Source organism: Serinus canaria, chromosome 2 (genome assembly GCF_022539315.1).
Source record: "Serinus canaria isolate serCan28SL12 chromosome 2, serCan2020, whole genome shotgun sequence".
Taxonomy (NCBI): Eukaryota; Metazoa; Chordata; class Aves; order Passeriformes; family Fringillidae; genus Serinus; species Serinus canaria.
The window spans coordinates 16,732,336-16,753,212 of NC_066315.1; the positions used below are offsets into that span (position 1 = coordinate 16,732,336).

Below are 20,877 nucleotides of genomic sequence, written 5' to 3' on the forward strand. Positions count from 1 at the left end.
AAAATGGCTGTTAATTAACTGTGACACTTTGTACAGATATAAAATAGTAGCTATTTTTATTTAAGAGTGAACAATGAATGCTTCCTAAATGAGCAGTGGAGAATTAAGTGGGGAGAAGAAATGAAAAAAATGTGGGAGGAGACATTCCTACATTCAGGTACAAGATAATTACAAAGTCTTTCATGAGACAGATCATTTCTAGGTACAGTTTGAAGACAAATGTTAACCAAGAGAAAAAAAAATCCTACTTACCATGGAAGCATATACATGATTTCAAAATAATATTTTTTCTTTGTCTAAGGTAACCAAATAAATGAGATTTCAAAGCAGCAGCTGTGAATGCTGACAGGTACGACTGAGTTGCATATAGAAACAGGAGTGTGTAACAGTTGTGGTGACACCGTCTGGAAAGGGTCCTGGCCCTAACTTGCATCTCACAATAATCTAGCTGAGGTTTTAATTTTTAAGACAGACTGTTTCAAAAAATTTAAAAGCATCTTTGTATTGGAAGAAAACTCCCCACAGTTGGAAGTTTTCTGATAAAGAACTTTAAAGGGCATTTCTGTGGAAAGGGCTCTTCCTTCCCACTTCTCAAAATTTGCATGAGGACATTGTATTTTTCCTTTAAGTCCAATTCTACTAAAAAGGCAGCCAGAGTAGATGCATTTCACTTTCGGAAATGGCTGGCTTCAGAGTGCTGCTCCACCATCTCTGGCTGTTCTTCTGGAGGGAAGCAAGACTCTCCAGCTAGTTCTTACCTTGACCTGGTGCTGGAATGGGAGTAAACAGCAGGGGATGGTGAGGTGCAGGGGGAAAGGAGCAGGTTACAGGAACAAAGTCAGGGATAAAGGGTGTTCCACCTTCTTGAGACCAACAATTTCCCCTGGCGAAGCCTGATTCATCATGTCCTTCTGTGATGCCTCAAAACCAGCCATGTCTTAAAGTCTACCCACTCCCAGAGTTCAGGAGCTGTTACCCCTTTTCTTCTCAAGAGCTTTCATTAGGTCAGACATGAAATCTGCTTGCTTGCCTCCCCCTGCAATCAGAGGTGGCCCTGCTGACTCTGGCTCTCCACCTTGTCCTGTGTTTTCCAGCCTTTTGGGGGGAAGTGGTACAGGTTTCTTCACTGGAAGTGGTGGTGGCTTACTGGACATAGGTGGAGGTGGAGGGGGTAATGGCACGTCTCCATTACTGCTGCTGGACACTGGTGGTGGTGGAGGCACAAAATCAGGAGGTGGTTCACAGAAATCAGATGGTGGTGGTGGAGGAGGAAAATCAATCGTCAATGTAGGTGGTGGTGCTGGAAAGCTCTCTGGGTATGTTAGGGAAATGCCACTGTCTCGTTTCACTTTGGAGGATAGAACTGGTGAAGCAGAAATTGCAGAAGAACGCCTTTCAGGTGGAGGAGGAGGCAGCAGTGAGGTTCTCTTACTCTGGATTTTCTGTGGCCTCAGCAATGGTTGTGCCAGGCCAGGTACACTTGCATTATTTGTTTCAGCCTTTAATAAGCAGAAAAAGAAAAGGACAGACACAGTCAGTAAACATGTAAACTAATGCCACTGCCTAAGAACATAAAAAGATGTGAAAATAAATGAGTGTAGTAGACAGGGAAATTAAGTAGAGTACATTTTGCCTGAAACATGAAAAGAGTATTTTGTTTTCTTTCTGAAGCTGCCCATAGAGGTTTTGACAGTGGAACTCTCCCTGTTGACAGTATTCAAAGTGATTCTTTGAATGCTGTCCACAGAAGATGAGTGCTTTTAAAATTTCAGGTAATTGCAGTTAGTAACACTAACATCAAGGAAGTATCTTTGGGATTCATTGTCCTTGAACCTGGAAGAAATGATCTTTGAATATTGACACCTCTCTTGGACTGCTCTGCCCTTCAGGGTCTTCTCCCACAGAATTCTTCCAAGAAGATCCCTAAAGATGCTGAAGTTAGCTCTCCTGGAGTCCCTGTTTGAAATCTTGCTCTCTGTCCTGCTGCCTCTTCCTTCAATACTGAACTCTACAGTCTGGTGGTCACTGCAGCCATGGCTGTCCCAAGCGCCGCATGTCCAACAAGGCCTTCCCTGTTTGTTGGTCTAAGGTTGGGCAGCCCAGCATTCCTTGTGGGATCCTTCACTACCTGGGACAGGACAGTTGTCATCAGTGCTTTCCAGGAACCCCTCCTGCACTGCTTGTGCTTTGCTGTTTTGCTTCTCCAGAAGATGTCAGGGCAGTTAAAGCCTCCCAAGGACCAGGCCTGTGGCTGTGGGGCTGCTTCCAGCTGCCTGCAGAGGCCTCATCCACTCCCTTCTGATCGGGCGGCCTGGAGCGAGCACCCACAATGGAGTCACCCTGACTAGCCCGCCCTTTTATCCTCACCAGGGCAGAGCTCGGCACACTCCAAGTGTTGCTTCACATCAAGGCCAACTTCAGCACTGCACCTTCCTGGTCTGTCTCTCCCAAACAGCCTGTGGGCCTTCATGCCAACATTGTGGTCACGAGAGCTATCCCACCATGTCCATAACTGCAATGAGATCGAAGCCCAGTGACTGCACACAGATCTTTAGTTCCTCCTGTTTGCTGCTTCTAGAGAAAAGTGCTCTGCACCCCTGCAGCAGCATTAATTCTAGCATCAGCTAAGTATAATCCTCTTCCTCACTCCTTGCCTACAAACATGGAAGTAAATGAGACACAGGAGGAGGGAACGAGTGGCTGAGTTCTCAGAATATGATCTGGCCCAGAGGAAGTAAGGTTCAGAGCAGGGAAACAGGAGGAACTCAAAGACAGAAACAAGAAGTGTAGAACATGTGATGCTGGTGAGAGGAAAATCCTAGGAATTTAATTTCATTTGTCCTCTGCACTTCATACATGATGAAGAGATCGAATGATGAACTGCAAACAAATGTATGCTTTTTTTCTGTATGATGCTCTTGAGGTACTTACTGTACACTTTGATGATTTTATAGGCAGATTTGGTGCAAATTCATGAAATTTGGAGCATAAATGCATTTAGAGGTTAAGGAAAACATGTAAGGTTTTCCCTTAGTTCTTCACAGTTTCTCCCTTCTTACACACTCAGCTGTGCAGTGTTCCCTACTGAAAACACTACTGTGTATCTTGTGTTTCTAAGGCAAGACTTTTTTTTTTTTTTTGTGGCAAAGACAGATCATGGCACCAAGGTTCTGGCAGCACACTTTGAGACTATCCCAGCAGGACATTCCTGTTCCTGCTACATGAACTCATGGCTGCTTGTTCTGAAGAACAGAAGCAGTGGGTGGCTGTGCCTTCACCTCCTGTCACAGGCTCCTGGATCTGCAGAGCACACACACTGTTTGCAGTGTGTGGGGCAGCCACGTTTCCCAGGAGCCAAATCCTTCTCATTGGCACTTTGAGGGGGAAGAGAGTAGGTGAAGGAAAACAAACTTGGAAAACTCGTTCACAGATGACATTTAACTGTAGCAACTGCTCACTTGTGCCTCAGATGTATCCACTTTCTTCTGAGTGTCTGGAAATTCTGCACTGGAGCAATGATTACTTCGGGGAATCTGTCCATTAGACTGAACAGCACCTGTGAGAAGGAGAGGAGGACCCAGAGGGAAGAGAGGGTTATGTTTTTTTATATTGACCAGATCAGGGAATACCCAACTATAACAATTTCTTTGCAACTTCCACAAGGAAACACTTGTTACAGAATTTTTATACATAACTCAGTAAAATCTGTTTTCTACTTCAAGCTCATTTTGTGACTTTTCTTATTCAGTTTATTACTTAAGGAAAATAAAGTACCTTACATTAAAATCCATAAGCACCTTACATTAAAATCCCTGTGTTTCATAACAGCATTTGGAAGTTTGCAGTGTGCTGTAGTATTACTATATTACTATTTTGTGGGTTTTTTTTCCTTGGTTTACTTTAGGCTAAAGACTAATAGGACTATAGTTGCAAATCAATCAGGCATTGGAGTGGAAGGTCTGAAATCTTACAGAGGGGCTGATCAACTTTCTTTAGTAAATGAGCTAAAACATGTTCGCAGCTCTGAAATATCTGCCCCATTTGGAATCACAAAGATCTGTGAACTTCACTGTGTTCTCAGATTAGTGCAGGTCTGGAAGCTGGCTAAGTTAAAGCTCTGCAAAACATCTGCCCACCATTTCTGCTTGTGCAAGGGATATGCATAAATAACCCAGTACTGTCAAATGGAGTAAGTGAATGTGAGACCAAAGAACGAATTTACAAGTTTAATTATAAAAAATCCCCTGCCCCTGTGTAGTCTGATGAGGATTAAATACTCTCCAGTTTAGTGCAGCATTTTTGAAAGCTGTATGTGTCAAAGTAGTAGACAGTGTTTGGTGCCTAGAGACCTGCATTGGTAAACCTTAATCACTGCCTTAGCTCTATTATAATTTACAGTTCTGAGATCCAGTAAAGGTCCCCTCCTATACTTCTCAGATGTTGGTGAGCCCTTAGCTGTCTACAGGGTAGACTAAGCACAACAATGGCTTTAATCTTAACACATACTTTACTAATCAGCAAAGAGGTTCCAGGAATATGATAAGAAGTAGAATAAAGTATTTTTACTGCCATACCTGCAAATCCCATGACTGGCAGAGAAGTAAGAAAAACTCTGCAGTGTGCCTGATTTACTAAGGCTATTTAAGCTTCAAGGGATGACAGAAGGTGGTCTAACATCCTTAGGTTTTATGCCTGTGCCTGCAAGTTGTTCAGCATATTTAATCCAAAGTACCATTTGGATCATTCAAACTATAATCTTGTGTTTGTTGAAGGACTCACGTGGAAGTCAACAAAGAGATAAAACCAATCTTGTGGCTCTCCTTCCTCAGTGGAAGCAGATGTAAATCCCTGGGTTCTGTGGCCCAAAGGTATTGTGCTCCCTAAAGTGGAGCAAGTTACTGTCTCAGCTCCCTTTGTCTGCTGTTCATAGCAGAGCAGGAGTTTGGTTTTCACATTGCTCAAAGATGTTGCTGCCCTCAGTCGTACTGAGATTTAACTAAATGAAGGAGAGCAGAGAGAGAGCCACTCTATCTAGTGCAGGTATGGTGTTCTACTTGGCAAAAATTACATAACAGAAGGCTGGAACACAGTAATCTGTTTCCTCTTCTGTTAATGGATTTCATAAACTATGCAAGACTTGAAAGCAGCACTTGATACATCATCTCCTGCCAGCCAGCTAAGGGACTCCCAGAAATATAGTTATGTGAGCCCATGCATTCTATTCTCAAGATTTATTTTTAATTTAAATGTTATAGTATTCTTTACAAGTTCATTTCTTCAAAATTTTATAGTGAATTAGTATTTGTTTTAAGGTAAAAAAAAAGGTAGTCCAAATAATGCAAAACATAGATACCCAAATGCAAAATATTTATCCTTGTAGTGATAAGAACACCTGTGTAAAGCAACATCTTCCATCTTTCAAACATCATAATATTGTGTTGCAATAGCATACAGGACCACTACATACACTGATTTTTTTTTTTTTTTGGTGTTCAAAGGCACAGAGGCAGAAAGGCAGAGAGGGAAACAACAAATTTTGACTGAGGTGCACCCTGGGATGCCTCAGAGGCACAGACTACACAGGCTGGGGTGCATGTGAACAGCATGTGTTACAGCACTGTGTCCAGGGAGTAATGGCTACATGCTTAGTGAGAACCAAAGTTTCACCTGCCTTCCTTGGCTGCCACTGAAGTTAACAGAGTACAGCCCCTGCCCAGTTCACACAGGACTGTAGTTTTCTATTGCAGATTTTAGCCTGCACCGAAGTCAGCACATATAAATGGCTATGGAGCCATCTGAAAACAGAAGTGAACATCCTTTGTTCCTTTTCCAAAACACAAACCAACAGCTGCTCACAGTGAGGCAGTTCTTCTAGTAGCATAGTCAGGCCCCAGGCTTTATATAGGGCAGCCATGACAAGTGTAAGATATTGTGATTTGCCAGTGATTTGCCTCAATTACAACACTAATGATCCTTCAGAGATAATTCCATAGAGATTGTATACATGACTAAAACCTTTCCAGGCTACTTAACCATTTAATGCAATCCATTAGTTAAAATTAGCAGATATTCTACTGAACACATGCAGTCAGGAGCTGAAGTCACAGAGATGTATATACAGCCTTTATAGGGCCTCAGTCCTGCCCATATCCAGGACAGATGGCAGCACTAGCATGGAGGCCCCCTGGCCAGCCTCCTCTCTACTGCTGTCAGCACCTGAACACAAATGTTCCATGATTGTCAAACCCACCCTCACTCAAGTAAACTTCCTCCTGTCAACGGTTAACGCTGGCCAGATGCCAGGCACCCACAAAAGCTGCTCAGTCACTCCTCTCTGCAGTTGGACAGAGAAATTCAACAATCCATTTGTAAGTTCAGATAAGAAGTGGGAGAGATCACTTACCAAATGCCATCGAGGGCAAAACAGGCACAACTTAGAGATACAACGAAAATTTATTGCTAACAAAATCAGAGCAGGATAATGAGTAGTAAAACAAGCCCTTAAAAACACCTTCCCCCACCAGAAACCTCCCTGATCTCAAAACAGTCTGTTACTGGGTCTCCCCACACCACATAAAGATGTGTATTTACTAACATGATTTGACTCCAAGGAATAGTAGGAAGACCACTTTCTATCTCCCATGTACTCAGAAAAGATGAACTGAAGCCCTAGAAAGGTATTGGAGTTGTCTACATGAGAAGTCAGAGTATTAACTTCCAACACTAATTTTGCCTTCACCTGCCTTATGACAGTAAGTACTTGGCCAGCATGCCCATCCTAATAAAGCATATCTTAAGCATGTAAACTAAAAATAGTCATGCAAGTTACAGCTACTACCATGCACTGTTGTACTGGTCTCAGCAGTATGATGGAGCTACTGGAAAAATAAGGTTAGAAAATAACACAGTCCTTTCTTACTCTTGTGTCCTAACACCCACATTGTTACCATGCAAATGAGTGAAAGGCTAGGACAGAGATTGACTCACCCTTTCTGTAATGATTTCTCATATTTTCTAATCTTTCCATAATGATCAATCTCAGAATATCCCACTCATCCCTTTTACTAATTGGAAGAAAAACTCCAGTACAGCCACTGTAGAGATGGGCAAACAGAAAGTTTCAAGACAGGGACCATCAGTCTGCAAAATGCAGGTGGAGGATAAAGGATTCAGATGCCAACAGAAAAATGCCTTATTAAGTTGTGCAGATTTAAACTGATCTTCAGTGAACTGTGTTTGTATTCTCCAAGTTCTAACAGTAAAGGGAGAGCTTTGCTGCCACACTGGCCTGTCTATAAAAAGACATCTTGCTGAGTCTTTCTGGACAAAGACTCTATGCAACACTGATGATAACAGAAAGGGGCAATAAATGTGACTTCAATTGCCGTGGCAGTGTCAGTACCTGCTGATGAGGATCCTGCAGAGGCAGCTGGCTCCACCACTTTTTGATTTGCCCACCGAGAGGCCAAGCCAGCTTTCTTCACTGCACATTTGTAATTGTCATAGAGTATCTTGCCATACTGCAAAAGAATCAAAACAGTAACATGAGCTTGACATAGGCCAAGCATTCATTTTGCTCTTGGACAACTTTTCCGACCCTGTTATTTCCTACCTAGTTTTGTTAAAAGGTGTCTTTCTAGAAGTAGTGTGCCTTTTCTGTGTAGGGTCAGGTGGAAAGCACAACAAAATGAGTCTCCATGACCGGACACAGTCCTACGGATGTCATTCTTACATTTAATGTTTGTTTCAGTATCTGTAAACTTCTGGAAACCTGGATTTAAAATCAACTGTTCTCAGTATCTTTTCCCAAGTATTAAATTTTAAAACTGGAGACTTGAGACACTGAATCCCAGGCTCTAGAGCAAACAGCTCTGTCATTGTAAGACACAACATAATTTTATGTTCACCCCACACCTTTGTTATATGCCACCCTCCAGAAGAACTATCAAGTAAAAGCCCAAACTAACAGACAAGAGGAGTAGGTCGATGTGGGAAAATACAGCCAATAAAAAGGCTATGTATAAATCCATCCACCTTAATGTTTTATACAAAGAAAAACGGGCTGTCAATTAGGATCTTTTTGAACAGAATGAGGTAGACAATCTGGGTAGGACTGTCTGAAAAACGTCACAACTGGACTAGCCAGAGCTTGCATACTTTAGCTACAGCATATTATTGTTGAGCCAGATAACTGTGCAGTAAGTTTTATGAGTACATGAGTTTCACAGGTACTGAACTCACTCCTGTGTTAATAAGAAAAACATAATGATAGCTAAGGCACAGGGACATTCAGCAAATCCATCCTCATCATGCACTTCTATTCTTTGTTTCTGTGGTAAAATTAGCATGAATGTCCATTCTTGTCACAGCATTTCCAGTTGAGGTAATGACAGTGAGTAGGCTCTGGAAGACCTGATTTTACAGAAAATATATTAAAGTAAATTTACTTTTAATCTCACCTTGGCAATTCTTATTCCTGTTACCCACTGATGCAGGGTTGCTTTATCATCACAGCACAAGTACTTGATATATTGCGACTCCTTTTGAATCTGGGGGTGCTGAAAGATATTAATTTATAAAATAAGACAAACACAGAAATAAAATCACTATATGAAAATCTGAAGGAACCACACAATGACCCTGTGAAAACACATCACGAAGGTGATTTGAAAAAAAAAAGGCAGCAAAAACAGAGTATATGAATAATATGGTGATTATGAACAATACACGAGTTGCCACTGGCAGCTTTTGCTTGAAATAATTTAAATGCATTGTAATGTGAATTCAAGGGTTTCAGAAATGTAAGAGTGATCTAGAGTTCAATGAAATCTGTAATTGTTCTGGTTCAAGGTCTAACACTCAATGTACAAACACTAGAAGGAGGTCTGCTTCTCGTTTTGTGGTTTGTCATACATGAGGCACTTAGACTGAACATTGAACATAATTATTTTTCAAAGAATATGTTAAGTTGTTTAGGTATAAATTTGCAGCTCAAGCACATTTTTCCTCCTGACTGACCGCTTTTCCTTGAGCACAATTCTAGCTTTCTTATTATATATTTTTATTCCTCTTTACTCTTGCTGGTTTTGCAAAAATTAAATATAAAACTGTTCTATGTTCTAGATAGAGGATCATTCAAAATCCAGCACCATCAGAAGTATTCTTTTTCATTTGTTTGTACCAGAAACCTCTACAATTTTAAAACCTTTTTTTTTTTTTTTTCATTTTGGACAAAATTTAGGATCTCTTTGCTTTACTGATCAAGGTAGTATGGGTATGTGTTGACATACCTTTGCAACTCAAAGACCATCAAAATGCCAGACTTCCTACTTGCCTAGGACTGAACATTCTCTCTAAGACTCTGAAGGAATTTGGTTTCCCTGCTAAAGCAGAGAAGGATGTAAGTCTTTAGTAACTAGGAAGGAATAACATACTGCCATCTCTTGATATGCAAAGGAAAGAATGGACCCAAAGGAAAAACACTTCATTATCCCTTATTTATGTGTTCATTTCTATCTATATTCTTACAAATTATAAGTGCACAGTTAGTGAAATATTGTGAATGCACAAAGAGTAGCTAAATATGCTCCAAGGATTCACTCTTTTTCAGCCTGTACAGTTAAAAATTCAAAGCACACCTCCACTAGCAAGGACACTGGGTTTAGAGGCGTCAATAATCCCCCAAAGCAGAGCAATGCTGCCCATGGGGAGCTCAGCAAGATCCCTCCCAGCACAGAGCACTGCCAGCCTCTAGCTCAAGCAGGTGCCACCTCCTCACCTCAAATATCTGCTGGTGGCTGGGATGTCCTGCTGCAGAGGCCAAACATGCCCACAGCTGGGTGACCCAAAAGCAGAGCCAAACACAGTGGACTTGTTCCTCAGCCACGTGTCCCTTGCTCCCTGCTCAGCACTGCAGACACCAGGCTTCCCTTGCTTGTCCTGACACAGCTGCTTCAGGAGGACACATTCTGATTTAAAAAAAGCCCCCAAAAAGGGAACTGGTCTGGGTTAAATATAACCCATTTCATCATGCTGTAGTTTTAGTTTATTTGTTTTTAAACCCAGCAGCCCACGGCATGACCTCACATAGGGAAAGGGAATAAGGAATACTGTGGCTTGGGGAGAGAAGGAGTAGCAAGGGATGGATGGAGAGGACAGGACTGCAGAAGCCACTATTGCTGCCAAAGCCCTGTACCATCAAATTGTGGAGTGAGAGGGAACATACCATGGAGATAACTGTGAGGAAGCAAAAACCAAAGGGATATTACCCTTATTACTACTTGTAACCCTGTTACAAGTCCCTGCATGTTTGCACTTACCTGCTCGCACAGGTCCCAGTCTTTCTGCAAACACACAGCTGGCCATCTCCCCTGGGCAATGAATATGCTGAGTCTGCTTCTGCCTCTGGGAGTGCCCGTGGCTGCCTTATTCCATCACCTTGCTCTGGGGCACTCCCAGCTTGAGAGCCAAGGGACAGCTCCCACTGCAAGCCCAGAGGTGCCAGCTCACTGTCACCACGTGCCTTAACTGCAGAGCAGGGGCCACCTCATGGACCCTCACCCAGCTGGTGCACTCACACACCACCTCTTCACACAGCTCAGTGTACAAGGCTGTATCTTGTTTTTATACACCCCTGCCAAGTATCAAACCCAGGCAGTAACCAGGCCCCTGGACAAAGAGCCTGCTCCAGCTCCCAGCATCTGCCTGTCCTTGTCTGCCACAGCCTCAGAGAGCCTGAATTCTGCTCAGAGTAACCTCTGCTAGCACAAGACATGGCTAGGACACAATGCCCAAAAATCCTTGTCTCCTTTCACTGTTTCTCCATTAGGTGACTGAACATAGTGAAAATCAGAGAAAATCAGAGAATTCACCCTGAATGGTAACTTTAAAAGGGAACTGTAAGCAGGCACTTTTTTGTGTGTCAGAGTACATCCCATATACCTGGGTTATGTTATCACCAATGGGGACAAAAGAACCAGGACGTGCAAAGACACTGCAACCCTCGGTAAAGTCACTTCTTCAGGCACTTCTCAACCAGCAATCAGCATTTTTGCTTCAGTGTGTAAGGTCCTACTGAACCCAGCAGATGGCACCCAAACCTTTAAAAAAGGGAAAAGGGAGCTTTTCCTTCCCCTTCTTTTTCATGGCAAGAAATCCATTGCATCTACATATTCCCCCCCATTTTTAAAATACCACACCTACCAGTCTGTGTTTTTATTACAAGCAAAAATAGAAGACTTCCATAATTTAACAAATGGTTCATGCAAACATCTGGAAGAAATGTCTACACTGCATAACGAGGCAGAGGAGGTCAAGGTCTACAGCAAGCTAGGTAATGGTGCTGCACAGACACACAGCCCTGCCACAGGGATCTGCTTCTGGGGTGCTCAAGAGAGGCTGCTGCACACCTCTCCTCTGGGGCACCCTATGGAAATATCAGTTTCAAAAGAACACCTGTACTGTGTCAGATCAAAGGTCCCTGAACTCAGCACCTGGACTCTGAAAGTGGCAGGAAATGGGGGAAGAAGTACAAGATAAGCATATATGGTACTTCCTTCTCTGTAGCTCTCTGTCTACAATGATTTCTGGCAGTTTTCTGATACTCACGGGGTTTCTCCATAAACAGGCTTTCTTCCAGGTACTTCTACAGTTTTTATTGAGCACAAAGGGAGTTCTGGCATCCACAATACCTTTTAGCAACAACTTTCCCAAGTTCATCACACCCTCTATGAAAAACCACCTTCTCTGAACCTGACTACACTAGCTCTGTGTAACATTTTTGTTTTGGAAGAGATGCTGAAGGCCTGACCCCTAGCCAGACCCTTCCATGCCACTCCTGAGCTAGAGATCCTCATCATACTCATGGCAAGCTGTCTCTCCTTTTTAGCCTACAGGCTTCCAGTCTCTTCAGTCATCCTTCAAGTCAAAGTAATTCCTTACCTTTGCTTATCCTTGTTGCTCCTGCTTGATATTTTACAAGTTTATTATATATTCTCTTTGACATGAGAGGATCAGAACTGCACACGTGAACAGAAACCATGAACTTGTGCCATGTAAGGCAACATTTGCTGTTTTATCATCTGTGTCTTTCCTAATAATTCCTAATGCTTGATTTATATATCTGACAACTACTGAGCACTGAACCTCAGCCTCAAAATGGCCTTGCAGAATTCCTCAGTCTGCCCTTTCCTCGATGATCTGAATAATATAATATCATCAGCAAATTTCCTCAGCTCACCCCTTACCCTGCCAATGAATATTTTCAGACTGTGGGGGGCTCTCACAATCCTGAGAAATTGAGGGGGAATAGTCAGTGAACAAGGTGACAGTGTCCCTTGCTGGATAACGTGTGAGTTACTTACTGGCTACCCTTTACCCTGTCATTTGCTGGCTATTGTCTCCACCAGGCAATCCATCTCAACTACTGATATTCACCAGTGGGACCTATTCCAAATTGCCCCAATCAGTTCCTTGATTAAATTACTCCAATCAGCAACCGTGATTAAGTGCACAGTCACAAATATGTGCTGTCAATTAGGGACCAAACTAGCAAGCTGCTGAACCTCCAGCTCTGAGAAAGGAAGGTCAGACACCTCAGAGCCATGCAGGCACCCTGTATAATCTCTTTGTTACAGCTGAGAACTGTATTGTCTCTCATTTTCCAAGAAGCAGCAGCAGCAGCAGCAGCACTGGCTCTTTTTACATGTAACTTTATGAATGACACATAAAGCTTAACTCATTACTGGATCCACAGCCCATTGAGTTCAACTGGAAATATCCCCTCACCTCGCAAGAGCTTTGGATCAGGCCTAAGGAGGACTGTTCCAGGCTGCCAGTACAGAGGCTGCCTGCAGCAGCTGTTTGCAAGGCCAGACCACAGGAACAAACACCAGCAGCACCAAGCTTAGCCCTGAAGGTTTCTACCCATCTTTCTACAAGATTATTAGCTGACACGGAGACATTTGGCTTCCTGTGGTTTTTAGATGCATGAAGCATGACACTTTAGGTAGGAAGGTAAAATGTTTCAGTCAAGAACTGCCACAGCCCACCCACCCCACCATTTGCTCACTTGGAGGAACTGTATCATAGTGGAATTGCTTTGGCAGTACAATGGCAGAAGTCTCGGCTCTCAATGCTGACCTTTACAAGCTCAATTTTCCACTTAAAACTTCACACAAAATCTACTACATAGTGCATTAGCATGCACTATGCAGGTGACTCAGAAAAAGCAATTTGAAGAAGAACCTAGGCAACTGGAAGTGCCTGGAAATGCTGACATGGTATGAAGGTCCCTAAACAATTCTATGATTCTGTGTGGACCAATTTCCTCCTTTCACAGCTCCTGTGTCTCAGAAGAGTGTTTAGTCCAGCACACAGACATAAGCAGCTGTAGTCACTATGCAAGTCTGGTTTTACTAAACTAGATTCAGAGTCTCTGTAATAACTTGTCTGTGAGACTAACACAGGTCAACAACATCAAAAACAGCCATGTGAGAAATACTGCACTTTAAGGCAAAAAACCACTAACTACAGTATGCCACACCTCATACATACACAGGAAAATTATTTTGCTATAAGATGAATACCATGTCTTGAAAAGATCATTAAAATCATCTGACAGCAAAGTGAAAACATTTTCTCTGCAAAGGTTTAGCACCTTTGCCTCTGAAAAATGCAGCACCAAAATGAATTATGAAAGACAACTGCTTAAACAGTAACAACTCTGGAAGTCACAGTTCAAAAGAAAAGTGGAAATATGCAAGTAGAAAGGCTCTCCAGAATTTTTCTCAAATTAAAAAAATTGAATAGTGCTTTGAAATAATATGGATTATAGTGAACTTTCATCTATTGATGTCAAAACTCTTAATAATGATGAATTAGTTGCTCAATCAGTTGAGCCTGATTTTGCAGGTACTAAGATCTGAGCATCTCAAACATCAGGCTGCAAAAGGATGTGCCATGTTTCACCCAGAAAAGCACTGAAGAGGCCTGGAACAGAACCTAGTATTCTCCCCTGTCCCACTGTCTCCTCTGTAAATATCAACTGTCTAGAGATAAAAAAACCAGAAGCACTTGACTATAAAGAGTTTGTTTTCTGGAGAGGTTTAAAAAAATATTTGTCCACAGACAGCATTTTCAGATATAAAGTAAACTCTTTGCCTAAGGAAAAAAAGATAAACCACATTGAAAACCTGAAGGAATGGGAACTGAATGATGTGGTTTCTATGCTGTCTGCCAAAACAAATGACTGAAGGCCATGTGTGCATGAAATTGGAGATTATCCCAATAAAATGTTCTTTTGAGTTACCTTCTTCCAACACTGAAGATGAAAAGTAAACTGAAGTTATTCAGGCATCTCATTGCATTCCTTGCCCCAAAATGTATGGATCACTGCTCAGTCTCTGAGGCAGAAACAATAGCCAGAAGCATAAAGAGTGACTAACTTTGGATCACAAGCTCTGGCTTTTGGCCAAATTTTCACAAAATGCTCAATGCTTTTGGATACCTTAACTACTACCAATGAACTTGTGCTGTGTTGAACTAGCTTCTCTGAAAAGCTGAGACTCCTCTGACTCCCATGGCTGGAAGTAGAATTAATAGTCATTACATTTCAAAAGTCACATTGAAATGGTTCAGATTTGCAATCTACTATTCATCATGGTCAAATTCAGATGCTATGCACCCACTGTATGAAGATGATCATACTTAACTGATCTCTTGAAGATGTGTGAACTCTATAAAAGAGTAATTGCCCTATTATTAAGGAAATTATTCTTTTGACCAACATTTCTCTAATGACCTGAGGCAAAATTTTTAGGTCATTAAAAAAATATATACAATAGCCATTGTAACCAAAGAGGTCTGCTTTTTGCAGGAAGTAATATTTTCCAAAGCTATCATACTCAATTTCCCCCTGTCCATTCTCTGTCCTTATTCTCCCTGCTGTTTATGCATTACTCTAGCAAAACTGTGCATGTACATAACTGTAATCCCACATACCTGAAAATGTTCTGCAATAAAAAGTATTTCTACTTCTGCTTTCTCAGTTCATCTAGAAATGAATTTACTCTGACACACTTATCTGAAGTACCCATACGAAAACAATTTCCACATCTTTCACATTAAAAAAAAAAAATCTTCCACTTTCTATCTTTATTTCCTGCACTAGCCATTTGTTCTACACAGTTGTTATTCCTAGTGTTTTCTATCTCAAACTCTCTAATTCTCACCTTCTACCTTTTTAACTGTCTGTGTGTTGAATGCATTATGTACATGATTCAGCCTGCATGGAGCACACAGGCTGTGAGGGAGGAGAGTATCAGGAAAGAAGCAGCTAAATACCAAATCACCTGCTAGAAGGATGCTGCTATTGCAAACCAGCTATTCTTTTTGAAATTTTACTTCCAAAATTCTTTGGATAATTCTTTTTTTTTTTTTTTTTTAATAATGGTATCAAATGATGCCAGGAAAACTTAACTATTTTGACTGCACAGGAAAATGTAGCCAGCTGTAGAAATAGAGGATGATTTGCCTTTGTCTCAGTTTATCCCCAGGAAACCAATTTTTTTCATCCTAGATTAATTCAGCATTATGCACCATTACCTCCAGATTACTCAAGCATAACCAGCACCAATAAACTATAATTAAATCCACTCTTTGTCACAGGCACATCAGACTGCCTAAACCAGCAAATTTGCATATAGATTACCTTGCTATTTGTCTGCTTTGAAAGATTTTTCAACATGGTGTGACAAAATCAGCTCCTGGACGAGCAGCCGTGCGCATGCACACAAAGAGACAATCCACAAAATGAACATTATGTTCACACAGAGACAATCCACAAAATGAACATTATGTTCACCATTTCTGCTCAGTGCAATAGATGCTGTTGCTAGCATGATGGACAGACCCCTTCCTTTCTGGTGAAATGCCTTATTTTTGTGGGCTTTCAGTTTCAGAATATGAAATAAATCATTAAAGGTTTCATTTACTTAAACAGCATTTCCCATATAACATGAGATGGGAATGAGAAATGAATGAGAAATTTTGCAGGGAATCTAGATATAAAACCACACATTTGTAAAAGCAAAGGTGGCTCTGAGGAACTAAACCATTCCTATTTGCTGTGTGCAGTGTGTGAATATATTTTTGCAGGAAAGGAGAGAGAATTTTGTTCCCTCACCACTGCTCTCCCAGGAGTGGCCAGCACTCTGCAGGGTGGCACGGAGAGCTGTGCCCTGATCCTCTCCTGCCTCCTCTGCTGGGAACAGAGTAACAAATCCAAACTTGATAGATGCAGATTTGAGTGAGGGTCTTTTTTCAAACTTGGCGGACCTTTCCTTTCTTTTTCTCTGCATATGGAGATCTCTATTAGAAAAAACTCACTTTATCTGATTTCAAAGAGAAGGGTGGGATCTTTAAAGTAATGAAAGCATAAGACTTAGGCTGAGTACAAAATAGGAAGAATCTGCATATTTAGAAGAGCAGATGTCCAAAGAGTATTTGTTCTACTCAGAGACTCTGTTTTTACTATTTTCAGAGTTCTTTCTGCTGTTCCTAGGTTTTGAAATCTGGGACTTCCTTTGAGGGAGGAAGGTTTGTTTAGCAGTGGTATAGAACAAGTGCACTGCAGAAGTTTAAAGCTCAGCACAGACCAAATAGCCACTGGGAAATAAAGCACAGTTCAAGTTTTTAGTTGCCACAAAGCCTAAGGATTCCTAAAAGCCAACTCCATTGGAGGCTCTGTGCCAGGCTGCAGTCTTGTCGCCAGGACCCAGCCACATCAGTCCTGGTCTGCTGCACACACATAGCTAAAGGTGGCCCTGCTCTCCCCTCCAACCAGCCAGCTGTGCTCCTTCTGGCTGGTCACAGCTGGGCTTTCTGCTGCCTGATATGAGGAAGTAGCTGCTTTGTTCTGTTATTGCAGTTGTCTCCTGAATCATCCTGAAAGGAAACTTTTGAATAAGCTCAGCAAAATGCTCCCTCTTTTGCTAGTAAACACTGTGACGTTTAATTGCTTCTGGCACCCCACCCTTTTGCTCATTATCTCCTCAGTGTCTTGATTATTACCAAATAGGCAAAGCACATCCCATTTTTGTGCTGAGGTATAGTATATAAAGTGGGGTGCTGACATAATGGGAACAAATGATACACAAGGAACACTCACAACACATCACGCTTCTCTAGCTGTAAGAGGAATATCCTACAGCATGGATCTGCAGATAAGAATACTTATATTTGAGCTAGTTTAGCTCTAATATCCCAGACTGCATAACCCACCACAGCTTCAGGCTAAGTATCAAAGCAACCTGCCCGTAATGTGCATGATCTTGTTGCTAGACTAATACCAGCACTCAAGCCAGCATCAGCAACACAACCCAGGTATGATCACTGAAGATGAAATTAAACACCTAGATTATATAAGAAACAGGACTGGGGGAGCAGCTCCTGGTGACTGGATGCATGTTAGCTGGGGCAGGCACTATGACCAAAAGCTCACTGCCTCTGCAAGCCCCAATACCTGACTGTAGCCAAGGAGAAGAAACTGGAGAAAAAGCCCATATCCCAGTTAGAGAGATCAAAGTGAAGCAACAGTTGAAGAAATGTCATGAAGACTTTGAGGCAACACCCATATTATTCAGGGCTGTGCCAGTCAACCTGAAAAATCTCGTTCTGGCTAAAACCAGGTCACCAGGACTGTGGTTAACATTAGTTGCCGTGTTTACATTCTATTTACATTCTTGGCAATACCTGGAACGTAGATGTAAAATGGCAAGAATGCTCTGCTCATTCTTAAAATTTTTCCTGAGTGCTCTTCCCTCCATAAAGACACAGCATAAAGAGGACCAAGCTTGGTGGAGTGGAGGGGGAGAAAATCTCTTTACTCTTTTCTCCCTCCTAATGTGAGACAAGACCTTCAAAAACAGGGAAACACATGTGAAACTACAGGGAAACTACAAATATGTATATTTGTAGTATGTGTTCCTTCAAAGCAGGAACACATACTACAAATATACATATTTCTTTAGAAGGCTCATCATACAACTGGGGACTAGAGGAAAAGAAATAACACCTCCTTCAAGTATTAGGCCATGTTCAACGCCATTTGAATGAACAAAGGGCATGTCCCTGTTTTTGAAGTAAAGATGCCAATAGCTTAACCACTGAAAAATGAATATGGTATTCTTTCAACTCAGTTCTCAAAGCTGGGAAAATATAGTTCTGAATTCAGCAGGATTTTCCATCTAGCAAGGAAGCAAGGTACTGCTGAAGCTGTTAGACCCTTGCATTTCTCCTGAACTATTAAGTATAAGCTCTTGCCTCTGAGCTGGGCAGGTTCTTTTGTTATGTTTGAAACACAGCAGAGCAAGTAATTTGGCTGATGACTGCTCACCATTTTGACACAGCAGTTCCTAAGGGGGTCCTCAGAAAGAAATTTTTAAATTCTTAAGATTTTAAAATTCTTTAAAAAATGTAGTGGCATGCTATTCAAAAACTTTCTAAGTGGCATTACAGCTTGTCAGAGCTAATAAGGGCTTTCAGACTTTTTTTTTCCCAAATATTTCCTTTGCTTTACAGCCACCTCAGTGAACAGCTAGCATGGGCTGTGGCTGCTACTCTTTCAATTACCTCCCCCCATTTGTTGTAAGAGGGATAATCCTATCCTGCCCTCTGTGGCAAGGCACACAGAGGGGAACGAAGAGCTGTGAAGACACAGCAGAGCCTTGGCTGTGTCTTGGACTGAACTTGGGCCTCCAAAATTTGGGCATCCAAATTTCTTCAAAATCACTAGGTTTCCTGTATCATAAAAACAAACGTTTTCCCATTACCTCCATTGCCTTTTCCTCACTGCACCTGTCTGTGAGAGTACTGTTATTTCTTCTTGAGGACTTCATTTGCAAAATATGGCAGGATGAGAAATATCTCAAGAATGATGGTTTGTTTTCCTTTGACATGTCAGGACAAGCATCTCCCAGCAAGAGGGATTTTCTTCTGGGAGACTTACAGATCAAACCAGACAGGACAAAAATGTGACTAAGTGTGATAAATGGCTCAGTGTTACTGTCCACACACTTACGTGTCACCAAGGATCCAATCAGAGAGACTGACATTTAACTTTGCTCCTTCCCTCAGCCCACAGATCTCAAGATGTATTACATCCTCAGCTCCAGCCTCCAAAGGTAAGCCAAGGATATGAGAGAACTGATTTCAGCAGCATGGCTTTAAAAAGTAGAATTAATACTCTATTTATATATAGAATTCAAATTAATGTACAGCAATTATAATAAATATTAAACTCTCCACCACCCTCAGAAAGCCACCCTAAGTGGGAGACTTTCACGTCTGAAACAACAGAAATATGAAGACATCAGTATTTGCCTGTACTTCTTGACCAACTCCGGCCCCTGCAAGTCAGCCATTAAAAAAGCCAAGTCTGAAACTGAACGGGTAAAGAATCTACCAAATGATGATTTGTAGTAATTAAAAGGAAGAACAAGCACTATAACATAATCTATTCATCACTAAGTTACATTGTTCAGAAATAATTATTGATACAATGTTTTTTCTAGTGTACTGCAAACACATTTTAGAAGCATCAGAGCAAACACAATTTGCTAAGTAGGTTTCATACATTTATAAACCTATTAGACATGAAGCTTTCCTGTGTAAGCTTTTGATCTTGTTCTTCCAATTCCACATTGAAGGTACAGCACTAACATCACACATGAAATAAAGCAAGAATTTTAGTTGAGGTGTGACTTTTTGCTAGTGTAAATAGCATACCTCATTTCAGAAAATATGGCAGTAAGTCCAGAAAGTGTAGCTAACTGTTATGAACAGTTAAACACATTGCTACATGCATTCAAAAATTATGTTTTTATTTTCATCTGAACAGAATGTGAATAACTGTTATTAAATTATTCAGATAGTTCTTAGACCAGTCATCTGTTTAGAAAATCAACTTCCCTTGTTCTTTACATGAGCTCCCTTTTTCCTTTTTTTTCATTAAAGGTTGTACTTCTCAGAAGCAATGCTTACCTGTTAATTTCTCAAAGCTCACCTGTGTCTCTTGCAGAGTGTTTTATGGAGGACTATAGTATTAAAACTGTTCATCTGTGTTAATTAGATACATCTGTTTCAGAAGATAAATCCAGCTATAAACCACTTCTGCCTGGCCATATGCAAATTAGGCCAGCAGACATTTTGTAACTGAATTACAAAGGGCTTTAAGTGTGCAACTGCAGCCGGAAATGCGGTACTGTAAGTACCACACTCAGATGTGAATGTTTCCTGTACTTTTTGTTTTTTTGAGATGGCAAGATACTGTGTTTTTGATACTTTTTTCACACTGCACACCTATTAAAAAAAAGCAGCAAAAAGATTGTCTTCTGTCTTGTACACAGTGATATGACAGGTAGCAAGCAAGGCCAAATTGCTACAGCCTCAAAGCTTCATTTCTGCTGCCTAAACTAGGTGAAATACATGGGCTTCTTTTCCTTTCCTGAAAGGGATGCAGAATTCCCAGTCTATTTTCAGTGCTGTTACCTGGAGAGGCAGCAATGAGATACTTATTCAAGAACAAGCACTGATTTTCATGAGTGGATGAGCAACGTATTTTGCCTTCCTGCCAGAAACGGCAGTGCAATAAAATATGACAAATGAGATGCCTACTCCTGCAAAATTTTGCATCTCAGTTCAACAAACCCCTCAACAGGTATGGCTAGACCACAAAAAAGTAGACATGCTTTTTGGTGTATAACCCATAGTGTTCATAATATCAAAATTAGAGACTGCCAGACTTCTCATCATGCATCTGCCCTGGGTGTCATCTGCCCAAACGTGTCCAGTCACCTGAACAGTCAGCAGATTCAACCC

At 41.4% G+C, this 20,877-nt stretch overlaps 1 protein-coding gene across 1 annotated transcript in view; it reads right to left on the minus strand.

Moving 5' to 3' along the window:
• Nucleotides 1-39: 39 nt before the first annotated feature.
• APBB1IP (amyloid beta precursor protein binding family B member 1 interacting protein) overlaps nucleotides 40-20,877 on the minus strand; it is a 63,755-nt gene continuing 42,917 nt past the window's right edge. The window contains exons 11-14 of the mRNA XM_009085884.4: nucleotides 8,460-8,558; nucleotides 7,403-7,520; nucleotides 3,459-3,556; nucleotides 40-1,499 (exon numbers count right to left, since the gene is read on the minus strand). Of these exons, the coding sequence (XP_009084132.1) occupies nucleotides 963-1,499; nucleotides 3,459-3,556; nucleotides 7,403-7,520; nucleotides 8,460-8,558 (852 nt within the window). The 3' untranslated portion in view covers nucleotides 40-962. The remainder of the gene's footprint in view (nucleotides 1,500-3,458; nucleotides 3,557-7,402; nucleotides 7,521-8,459; nucleotides 8,559-20,877) is intronic.